Here is a 12,517-nt window from a genome sequence, read left to right as displayed (position 1 = left end):
TGCTTTCAGTTGTCCCGTAGTTGCCAAGCCATCTTCTCAGGAAAGCCCCACCTCTGACCAGCTGGCTACTAGTGGGGATTTTCTTGGACATCCTGACAGTACCAGATATATTTTGCTACTTTTTCACAAAATCTGAAAGATGACAAGAAATAGTTACTACCACAGGTTTCCATGCCAGTTCTAGGAACTGACAATGAGACTTTCTAAATTTAGCACCTAATTGACAGCCACCTTTCATGAATCCTTCATGTAAATGATACAAGTGCCTGGGTTTCCTGTTGGCTTTCATGGCCCTAAAAATGGAGCTCTTCCAGAAAGCTACATTATAGGATCTGGCCTATATTTGGACTTTTATTCAGGAAATTTCCCTTCACCAAATTGCTCCTCTTGTTTTCTTAGAGTTGATCATCAGATTTAAAGTTGTAGATCTTCAAGTCCAACAACTCATTTTACAGAGGAAGAAACTGAGACCCAGAACTGAAGTGAAATTATAGGGGCTTATGAGTCAAAAGCAGAGAAAAGGGGATGCTTTTGGGGACCCTGATCTCTCCCTTCTGCTCAGGGCTCCCCAGCTCAGTACTCAGGACATATGGAACATAATTAAACATAAACCTCCACCTTCTCCCTTCTCCCTCCCTCCTTTACTTTCTCCCTCCCTTTCCTTCTTTCATTTTTATTAAGCAAAATGCTGATTAGGTCATATTGAGGCAGTTAGGTGGCACCATAGTAAACAGAGCACTGGGCCTGGAATCAGGAAGATCCAAGTACAAATTTGGCCCCAGAATACTACCTGTGAGATCCTGGGCAAGTCATTTGACCTCTGCTTGCCTCAGTTTTCTCAACTGTAAAATGAGAATAATAATAGTATATCCCTCCTAGGGCTGTTATAAGAATCAAATGAGATAATATTTGTAAAAGCACTTAGCACAGTACCTGGCACATAGTTGGTGCTATATAAATGCTAGCTTATTATGTGTAGACTACATATCTAGGCAGTTTTTTTTAGCGGGGGGAGTCCCCTGTTAATACACATTTGTATAATATAATTAAAATATAATTTTTGAATATTGCCACTGGATTATTTTTTGCCCTGCCCCATAAATATGGTGCCTTTTTATTCTTTCCTTCATATAAAGTAACATGTCTGTGAAGAAACCAGTGGAAATGTGTGTCGGCTACAGGGGATGAGGGGGTAGGGGGAGAGAGAGCAAGAACATGAATCATGAAACCATGGAAAAAAATTTTTCTAAAAAAAATTTTTTTTTTAATTTGAGCACCTAAAAAATAAATAAAGTAACATATCTGAGAGAGGAGAGGGGAAATTTAGCATACATTAAAGAAGAGACTTTTAGAAGATAAAGGTGGCATCTGGAGGGATGCAGCTAGGTAGTGGGAGGTATTCTGACACTGAAAAACTAGTAGAAGGAGATACCATACATACTGTGGAGTTAGCTCCAGAGAGAATTGCCTTTTGGAGTGGTCAGGAAGCCCTGGCAGCTCCAAGTAGTTCCAGAGTCTGTTGCAGAGGGATTGGACAGGACAGTGTCAGCTGCGTCTATTGAGTTCCACAAGGGCCCTTTCACCCCTGATATTCCTGGGTACTCTTGTCCAGTACCCCCACAGGATTCAAAAATCAGAACTCCTATAAGGTAGTGAAGGCAAAGGCACCAGGAGTGTTAGCATGGCTCTCTACACCAGGGAAGCCAAACTGGGAGACTGGACTTTCTTTAAACAATAATCTGATCACAGTATTTCAGTATAATTAGTTTCCTTAGTAATCCTATAGATTTTATTTTGTGTGTTTACAAACATTTTTCAAGGGGGCCACAGGCTTTATCAGGTTATTCCAGGGGTCCAGGGCACAAAAATGGTGAAGAAACAAAAGTCTTTCATCAACAAGAGCATGAAGCCTAATTCATCCCACAGTTTACCAGCATCCCACACCCAGATCAATCAAGTGGCTCCATCAGGGAAGTGCTCTGATTACCTGGGGAGCGTTTAGCCCCATCCCAGCCATTCCTTTGACTCATAACAATGAATCAAAGGGCAGAGAAACAGTTGGCACCTCTTGAGTCATGCTGTTGTACGTTTCCTGAGCTTCACTAAGTACCAAGACATCCACTACCCAGGCCAGCAGCAGATCGTTATTGGCTCTTTGAAATAATGCCAGTAGCCCCCACAGGCCTGACCATTAAGCTTCTGACCTTTGTCTACTCTTCATCAGTAGAGCTCATGTTCTGAGTGGTTTCTTCAGTAACAGGGATGAATTGTTGTGGCCTGGCTATGTGTTTTCCCTCCCTCACCTTTGGAACAGGTAGTATCCATTGGCATCTAGCTGGCAGGGTCAAGGGTGGCTATGGACTAGAGCAAAACTAGCATGTCCATGACCATTATTTACTTTTGACTTTTATTTATTACTGGAACTTTGCATCGTATCTACCTGAGTGTGGTGTTTGTCCTTAGGAAAGGGATCGGGGTGGGTGAGTGAATAGAGTTGGGGATCAGAGTATTGTATTACTTTCTCTGAACCCTAATTTCCTACTCCATAAGATGTAAGGGTCAGATTATTTTTCAGGCTCTTTCTGTTTATAACATTCTTCCTATCCTTAGAATCAAGTAACATTTGACTCAGACAAATATTCGCAGAGAACAGATGTCCTGCCCCTATCTTGGATCCAGAGGTGGAATTATATCTGAGCATGTTTACCTGAATCTGCAATTTAGCTTTCCATCAACCAGCTAAGTTTACTTACAAGACCTTCCCACCTAATCTGAGGTTAGCAATAGCCAGGTTATATTAGACTTGCTTTCTGGGGGAGGATGTCTCCTCTGATATCATGTTTCCTTCATGTGGGGGTGCACATTCATTAAAAATTGACTGCTTACATATGGGGTAAAAGCCAGAGCGGTGCAACTGTCTCTAACTTTGCCCTCTTCCCCCTTCTCACCTCTCTGGGCCCAAGACTTACTTCCTCTGGTGACTTGCAGGTTTGTGTATGTGTGGGATACTACAAGCAGGAGGATCCTTTACAAGCTGCCTGGCCATGCTGGCTCAGTCAATGAAGTGGCCTTCCACCCAGATGAACCCATCAGTAAGTTTCTGCAGTCTTTAACAGAGAGGGGAGCGGCTCGCTAGGCTGTTTAATGTTCACCTCAACTTTGTGTGGGAGTAGGGACTGGGGACTGTGTTCCTTGTTCCTTCCTATTCCAAGAGTAGCCTCTGAATTGGCTAAGATGTATAGTACTGTTACCTCTGTTTCCATGGAAACATTTCTTGTAGGTACCATTGAAAGTCATACTACTTATATTGTGTGGAGTTGGGGGCAAAAGAATGGATGAAGGGGTGGGTGGGAATTGCTCCCCTTTGTTCTATTCAGCCCACTTTGTGACTATAAAGGTTTTGGAGTCCCTGAAGACTTGGTGGCTTCAGTCAACCAGCAAACCTCTTAAGTTTCTGCCTCTGTGCCAGGCATGGTGGTGGGTGCCAAGAACACCAATATAAATGTAAGATGCTCCTTGCCCTCAAGGAGCTTACATAGTATTCTGAGTCATGTTTGTTCCATGAGTCATTGAGTTAGTTCCATGTTTCATAAATTTGTTTTGCTTTAGGAGAATCTTTTAATATCTAATTGAATGAAAGTTACATTTAAACTTTCATTGGCTAATTTGCTTACATAAAGGATTAAGAAAAATATCTATTTTTCCCTCTGGTTAATGGATAGATTTGTGTTTGGTTTATAGCTGGCCAAGCATTGCTATAGATGTGATAGATACCCTTCCCTTCCTGTTGGGGTGCGAGCTGTAGCACAGACTGAAAAAGGACAGTAGTTGTAATTTTGATAATCTTTTAGGCTCCAGCATATTAGCTCTCAGAATTTTAGGACTGGAAAATGGAATTGAAAAGTTAGGCAATGCCCCAATATTCTATGACTAAACAATAGTAGAGGTCACTTTGAAGAAGCAAGGTTAGTGTTGGGAGACAGTTTGATTCTTCCTTCTACAAAATGGTACTTCACTGATTTAATCTGTGAGCCAGCCTGCATCTCAGAATATGAAATGACATTAAAGATGCAATTTTTTTTTAATGTTAGACAAAACATCCTGTGAATCACTTACATTAAGGGGAGGAGAATTAAAGCTAAATCCAAATTACTTTTGGATAAAAATTAGCCCTTGTCGTCAAAACCCTTAAGTTTTTCCTGATTCTTAGTTTCCTGTTGTCTTTTTCTTTGTTCACTTTCCCCTCAGTTCTCTCTGCATCCAGTGACAAAAGACTTTATATGGGAGAGATCCAGTGAAGATTTGAAGTGGAAGATTCAGAGTTATTTGTCCTTGAGACCTGGATTTGCATAAATGGGATTTAATTGAATGGCATTGGGCACTGGGTTCTCCCTTCAGATAAAGACCGTTACTAACCAAAGGTGGAGGATGAGTTTGCTTTCTAAGATAGCTGTATTTCCAAGGTGATATTTATCCCATCCTGACCAGGGTAATATAAGCAACCTCCACTTACCTCCAGAAACCAGACATCGAATTTCCTCAGTTTATTTCTCCAAAAAAACAAGACTTCTTCTAAGGAACCAGCATTGGATTAATGTGTATTTCCCAATGCAAGCAGAAGGTTGGGACAGGAAATTTGAACAAAATATGTTAGCTTTTTGTTTTGTTTTATTTTTTGATTCAGTAACTGGCTTGTATGATATTTTCTGTCAACGTTTCTCTGAGTCATTTTCTATGAAAAGCTGAATGAATAGATAACCTTTTTACAAGAGCTGTGTGGATGAAATTTATTGCTGTCTTTTCTTGGGAGCATGAACACCATAAATCAAAGCTGGAGCTGTGATGTGGCCAGGGATACAATCCATCTAGGCTTCTGAGAAGCCAGTGACTTAGATTTTGTTTTTCTTCTCTGTGTATTGGGGAGGTTTAGTCTAACCCATGAAAATGACCAGGAAAAAGTCCAGAAAATTTGTCAGTGACCAAATTCTTCTCACCTGTTGGAAGCTGAACAGCCATGAGGCAATATATAAAAGTTCCCTCATACTTGCTCAGGGTTTTGAATGGGGCTGCTGAGACCTGCCACTATCCCTTTTCATTGGCTACTCTCCCCATGACTGGCAAACTCAAGGGAGCCACTCTCATTAGGAAGGGTATCGTTTGGCTTGGAAACCCAATTTCATGGAGATAAAATTTGCTGACATCATTGTTCCGGTGCCTTATGTGATTCCAGTTTATTAATGCTCCTGTTTTCCTGAAATGCCAATAGGTGTCTCAGTGGCCACTGCTGATGCATGCTGGTCCCTGGCTCAGACACAAGGAGGATCAATAACCCACATTTCTGGAGTGCTTTGAGGGCTTTCCTCACAGCTCTGAAAGGTAGAGAAGAATGTCACAATGACCTTCTGACAAGCTTCATCACTTGCATGGCCCTGGAAATAAGGGGCCCTCACAGTGCAAACCCATCTCGAGAGGATTAATTTTGCCTATCTTCATATGAAAAGCTGGGAAATCCAGTACACTGACAGCTCTAGAGCTAAAGGAAAGGCTGTTACCCTGGAGTAGGAATTTCCAATCTACAGAACATAGGACCCAAACAAACTTGTCACCAAACTTTCCCCCTCCTGGGCCATCTCAACTGTTTTCACAAGTCTCTCTTGCCCTGACTATCCTGTTGGCTTTATAAGAGTCTGGCCCAGACACAGGGCACCTCTGTGGCTGTGTCCCAGCCAGTGTCACCTGTCAACCCAGCTTCCTTCCCACCTCCCCCACCCCCTCTTAAGTTGTCAAATGTTTTCATTGACAGAAGAAGGACCAGAATCATAACACAATGATTTTTTTAAAGGCTGTCGACCCCTGATTTTGTCAACAGAAAGGAGAAAACACAGCCAAGATCCCTTCCCTGTTCCTAGCCCATTCCTCCTGTTTCTGACTTCTCCAGGCCTTGAGGGAGCCTCCTGTGTGGTGATGGAGAACAGGGAATGGTAACAGTAGTTAGGGTGTAAAGAGAATGTAATTCCAGGTCCTGGGAAATAAAGATTTTAGTATAAAGCTTCCCCAGAGGATGTAAATTGTATCCCTTACTTTGGGAGAGATAGATGGCCCCCAAATGAATAATGGCATTTCTGGTTTTCAGTTAATTTCCCTTTATGACTTTCGCAGCCTCTAGCAGTTAATACTGTTGGCACTTAAAGAGCCAGCCTTCTTTTTCAGGTGGTCGCTGGGTGGTTGATTGTTTCCATTTGGTTTTTTTTCCCCTGCTTAATAACCTGAAGATGCATCTGAAGGCCATCTCTTTGTGTATGTAGATCATGCTTCTCTGGCAATAGAGTTTGAAGCCCTGTTCTGATAAAGGCTCAGACTCTAGTCAGCTATTTACAGGCAATTGGTTATTAAGAGGCAGGGTAGTCCTGACTCCCATTTTCTTAAAAACCCTGTTTTAGGGTCACCAAATTATACAGCAGAGCTCCACATCTACTCACAGCTGATTTCCGGGGCTCCAGAGTGATCTACTTCCAAAAGCTGTGTTAGCAAATCCCCCATTCATGGGGAGAAAGGAAGCCTTTTTTTTCCATCTTCAGGCCCCTTCTTTTACAAGATTGACTCTAGGAAAAAGTTCCACCCAACCAATACCTGCCTACAGCAGAGCTTTGACTCTTGCCCCTCATCTGGCTGTCCACAGGGTAATGTGGGCGGTGGAGGCCATAACAGGAGGAGCAAAGCTTGGTCGTCTCAGGCCAATTTGAGGTCTGAGAGGGGGAGGGCAGAAGTCCCCCACTTTAGAGTTTGTATAGATGGCTTCCTTCCAAAGGAACTCAGAATTTAACAACCCAGGATACAGAGAGTTGAATTCTTCGGAGCTGATGAGAAATACTGGCCAGATGATTCCTTAGGACAGTTCTGCTACTTCCTGACCAGTCAGAGTGAGAAAATAAAACTTCCTTAGTAGTATTGTTATACTACTCAGGTCACTGGGTTCAAGGCATAAAACGGAGACCAGAGTGAGGTGCTGCTAACCTTCCATGGCCACAATCCCTTTTCTTCTCCCTGACATTATCGGCCTTCCTTGGCCAGGATTACATAATTATCACCTATCTGTTCCCTAGGAGATCAACACTTGAAAGACACAAAACAGTTTATTAAAAAGCACACCCACAGGGGGCAGCTGGGTAGCTCAGTGGATTGAGAGCCAGGTCTAGAGATGGGAGGTCCTGGGTTCAAATCTGGCCTCAAACACTTCCCACCTGTGTGACCCTGGGCAAGTCACTTGACCCCCATTGCCTACCCTTACCACTCTTCTGCCTTGGAGCCATACAGAGTATTGACTCCAAGACAGAAGGTAAAGATTTAAAAAAAAAAAACATACCCACATTGCAAATAATCACTTGGAAAAATATTAGTTTGACCAGTTTCCATCCTGGACAACTTGAAGAAATAAAATTTTGGTAAAAATAGAGGGGAATGGGAGATGGGACAGGGGGTCTACAAATATAGGCTCTTTGGTCCAAATATGCTATTTGGACTTTATTTTTTCTTTGTTAAAAGGAAGTATTCATTGGGAGGTAGGGAGGTTATGAGCAAATGACCTAAAATACATGGCATCAGTAAGATTTGGAAGTGTTAACCTCTTTAATAAAGAAAATCCTAATTGAAACAATGCTAATAAAACTTCACATGCAGCAAATTAACAAATATAAACAAAAAATGACAATTCAGTACTGGTGATATTGTGGAGATACAGGTATACTTATGCATAGTGGTAGAATTGCACATTAGAATTACTTTGGATAGTAATCTGTTAATACACCTGTAATAGTTACTAAAATAATTATATGTTTAACCAATAATCCCATTATAAATTATATGCCCCAGGAATGTTTTTTAAAATACTCTATGTAAAGATATTTATAATATTCATTATAAATTTAAAAAACAAAAAACCAGAAACAACCTAAAAGGCTTATAGTTGAGGAAAGGCTAAACATCAATGCAACAGAGTATTATAATAGAGTTAAGAAATTACAAATATAAAGATTATAAAGAAATTGAGACCATTTTACAGGACAAGCAATAGGAATAAGAATCAGAAGAAAGACTTCATGGTAAGGTAGAAATAAGAGGATCTGGGTTTCAATCCCACTTCTGCTTCTTATTCCCTGTGGGATGTTGGGGAGATCACTTAGCTTCTTGGCTTCAGTTTCCTTATTGGTATAAAAGGGGATTGTACTAGACTTCTGAGTTTACCTCTAGCTCTAAATTCATGACTATATGATATCATTGCCTGTGCCTTTGTTTTAAAAAGAAAATCTGCTTGTACATGGATCAAATGTCAAACAGATTGAAGAGGACAAAGAAATGGTTCTGTTAAGACCTGGAGATTGGTGGGTTCACCCTCCTTCTCCCCCTGCCCCCCCCCCAAAAAAAAGTTGCAATAATTGGCTGTGGAGGATAAAAGGCTGGGAGACTCACTGTGATACCACTTTGGGGTACTTAATCCAAAATGTCATTGTAGAATAATAGTGATTATACTGCTTGACCTGTAAATAATGCTTTCAATCTTACATAGACTTACAGACATTTTCATTTAAGCCTCATAACCTCCTAAGGTAGGAACTACAGCCAATCAGTAAACATTTATTAAGTACCTACTATGTGCCAGGCACTTCCCTACAGTATTATTCCTACTTTACAGATGCAGACACTAAGGTTCAAATAGATTTTCCTATAAGTCATGTAACTTGTTTATCAGAAGTGGGGTTTGAACCATTCTTCCATTATTATTCCTTTAACAAGTGCCTATTAAAAGTAATTTCTATATTCTAAATCCTGGAGAGACAAAGATGAACATGAAATGGTTCCTGCCTCCAGGGAGCTTCCATTCTATTGGGAGGAATGATATGTACACTGGTAAGTAGATACAAAACACTGAGAAAATTTTACAGGAAAAAAATGGGAATAAGCAAAGCTGGAAGACAGATAGAAAGAATAATGGATTCATCAGAAAGAGTGGCCCTGGGATCCAGGTTCACCCCCAAGGAGAGGGATTGTTTGGAAGAGAGGAGGCCCTGATATCTGGGGGAGTAAGGGGAAGGACCAGGAGAAACCTCTTGTCTAGAAGATAGTCTTTAAACAGTGCCTTGAAAGAAGCTAGGGATTATAAAAGGCAAAAATGAAGAGGAAGCACCAACTCAGCATGGGAGACAATTGTGCCCCTCTAGGCCTTTGCAGGAGTCAAGTTATAATCATAGACAATATGTGGTGAGATTTTTTAGTAATATCAGTTTGCTAACTGTCAAGAATGGGTTGGAACGTGCAGTGAGAGGACTCAGTGGATTGAGAACCAGGCCCAGAGTCAGAAGTTCCTGGGTTCAAATCTGGCCTCAGATACTTTTTAGCTGTGTGACTCTGGGCAAGTCACTTAACTTCCATTGCCTAGTTCTTATGGATTTTCTGCCTTGGAACAGATACATAGTATTGATTCTAAGGCTGAAGGTAAGGTTTCAAAAATAAAATAAGCATTTAGTAAGCACTTAATGTTTCCTAGGCATTGTGCCTGGTGTTTAGAAAGAGGAGAAAACATGTTGGGGACAGGGGACAAAGTGAAATTGACAAGACCTGGTAACTGGACGTGGAGGGGGAGCAAAAGTGAAGATTCAAGGACAACCTCGAAGGCTGTATACTTGGCTCAACTGGAAAGATGGAGGTGTGCTCAGTAGACACAGGGAAGTTAGGATGAGGACTGCATTCAAAAGAAGATGGACATGATTTTGAAATGCATATGGGCATCTAGTTGGAAATATAGTTGGCCACATAAGACTAATGCTGGGAAGAGGGAATAAATAGGACTAGATACATAGATATAGGAGTCATCTACATGGAGATGATTGAACTTATAAGAGGTGACGAGATGACCTAGAGAGAAATAGCTTTGGAGGATCCCTGTGTTTGGTTAGGGAGTAGGCTATGAGTGATGATCCAGCAATGGCCATTGAGTAAGAAGAATCAGGAGGAGAACCAAGAAGAAATGTCCAGGAGAAGAGCAGATAACAGAGTCAAAGTTGAGAAAGAAGCTAAGAATGATTAGGACTGAGAAAAAGCTATCTAAATTTAGTGATTCCTGACTCCAAATTCTTTTATCTGCCGCCATGAAGGCTATCAAAAAAGCAGCAGATGGCTCCTCTAATTAAGAACTTACTTCAAGCTCGAGATGGAAGTTGCCTTTAAAATTAAGGATCTTAGGGGCAGGTGGGTGGCTCAGTGGATTGAGAGTCAGGCCTAGAGATGGGAGGCCCTGGTTCCAATCTGACCTCAGACACTTCCTAGCTGGGTGACCCTGGGCAAGTCACCTAACCCCTTTTGCCTAGTCCTTCCTGCTCTTCTACCTTAGAACCAATACACAATATTGATTCTAAGATGGAAGGTAAGGTTTTTGTTTTTTTTTTTTAAATTAGGAATCTTGGTTTTCTAAACCCATCAGAAGTAACAATAATTCAATGGAAAGAGTTATGGACTTGAAGTCAGAAGTGAGTTCAAATCCCACCACTTAACTCCCAGTGTGGCTACAGGAAAGTCACTGAAACTCTCCAAGCCTCATTTTCTTCATCTGTGAAATGTGGGGGCTAGACCAGATGGCCTCTTAAATTCCCTTCTAGCTTAAAATCCAGCATCAAAATGTAGAACATCAGAGCTGGAAGCAACTTAAGAGGTCATCTATTTCTACTCCCTTGTTTTACAGACGAGAAAATAGAGGCCTGGTTAGATGAAGTAAATTGCCCACGGTCACTCAGCTAGTCGACTACAAAGTTAAGACTAAATGCCAGGTCTATTGACTCATCCTGTGTTCTTTGTACTTTTCCACAGATGATATTACCTTGAAACAACCTTCAGTCATAAAAGGAATCTACTACAGTGATTTGCCCAAATTCCCACAGCATTGATGGTATATGTGGAAGCCACATCTTTTCCCTCAGTGCAGACCTCCTATTTCAGAGTTGAGGGGTCTGGGGTACACCTTACTATCCCTGGTTCCACCTTCAGATTAATTGCTCCTTACTTTATTACTTTATTCTTTATTTATTACTTTATTACTCTATTCAGGTACTTCTTCAGCATCCCTGGTAGTTACCCAAGAGGAAATGTTTCCATTGAGAAGGTGGTTACACAATACCTCCTAGAGACCTGGCCAAGAGACAGCTCTATAGCCCAAGGCCGGTGAAGACAAGACAAGTAGTTCCATTCAGACAATCAGGCCTCAACTGAGGCAGGTCTGACCAAGAACAGCATTTCGTTTATTGAAACCTAATAATTAGAATCTCACTATGAAAAACAAACAAAACTAGATGACAAAGAGAACAGGAGACATCTAGGTGTCCAGTGGCATCCCAAGACTATGAAGGCCTAAGCTCTTTTTAATATTGTGTTAGAGTAATTACAAAACTGCTGATAGAAGTCAGAGTTCATAGGGACTTCATCATGTTGTCTAGTCTCTAACCAAGTCATGAATTTATAACTAAACTTGTATAGCAAGACCTCTGGTGATGTTAATAGCATTCTACAGATGTGTTATCATCAGAAACCTCATTACCAGAGAGAAAATTATATAGGTAGCCCAATGATGGCTTCTAGAACATTGATTCACTTCCAGCCATTCTTCAGTAGGTAAAGGTCAAGGGGAAGAAGTTAGGGTTGTTTACTTTAAGGAAGAGAAGGCATAAGCAGGATGAGAGATATCTGCACATTTTTGAAAGACTATCGTGTTGTCCTTCCCCATCTTTTTGCCCTTCCCTCCTCTATCCCCCTTTCTAGCTCTTCCACTACGTCCCCGTCTCTCTCCTTTCTTCCATTTCCCTCCCTTCTTTTACTTAGATGATGCTGTGGTGGAGGCAACCAAGGAGGCTGCCAAGCCTATGGAGACTGGCATCACAAGACCGCCAGAACACATTCTCCCAAGTGGCAAGCTGGCAGCTACCAGCCAAGACAATAAACTTCTGGAAAATAAGAATGGATTGACCCATGTGAAGTTTCTAGAAATGGAAGATGTTGCTGCAATCACTTGCAGAAACCTGAAAGACATGAGCCAGGAACAAACAGCACTTCTGCTCTCTCTGGATCCAATCACTGTAGCTTAGGAGCAGGTTGTTGACAAGCTGGAGAGATATTTGAAGCAATTGGATGCAAGTAAAATCTCTATCAGATTGCTTGCTGTCCCAGAGAGGAGGGAGGAAAGTGAGGGAGAAAGATGGATTTTTTGACTTAGATTTTTCAAAAACCAAAGGTTCAAATTGGATTTATATGTAATTGAGGGAAAAAATAAAATAATAAAAAGCTAAAAAGAAAAAGACAAAAGAAACAATGCATAAAATGAGAAGCTTAAAGAAGATCTAATTTGTTCTTTAGCACAAAAATGTTCTTCAGCTCTAGGAAATGTTTCGTATGAACTGAAGTATATTGAACGAAATATCCCACTTGTATGGGCTTGAAGTCCATAAAAAAGAAGGTGCGCTACCAATCTAAAGGATGC

The 12,517-nt window shown here is 41.2% G+C and overlaps 1 protein-coding gene across 1 annotated transcript in view; it reads left to right on the top strand.

The window, feature by feature from the left end:
* The window catches only part of SNRNP40 (small nuclear ribonucleoprotein U5 subunit 40), a 51,180-nt gene extending 46,409 nt beyond the window's left edge, over positions 1-4,771 (top strand). Inside the window, exons 9-10 of the mRNA XM_044671404.1 lie at positions 2,989-3,092; positions 4,249-4,771. Coding sequence (XP_044527339.1) covers positions 2,989-3,092; positions 4,249-4,298 — 154 coding nt within the window. The 3' untranslated portion in view covers positions 4,299-4,771. The remainder of the gene's footprint in view (positions 1-2,988; positions 3,093-4,248) is intronic.
* The last annotated feature ends 7,746 nt before the right edge of the window (positions 4,772-12,517 follow it).

Source organism: Gracilinanus agilis, chromosome 3, assembly GCF_016433145.1.
Source record: "Gracilinanus agilis isolate LMUSP501 chromosome 3, AgileGrace, whole genome shotgun sequence".
Taxonomy (NCBI): Eukaryota; Metazoa; Chordata; class Mammalia; order Didelphimorphia; family Didelphidae; genus Gracilinanus; species Gracilinanus agilis.
This window is presented reverse-complemented; position numbering and strand designations above follow the sequence as displayed.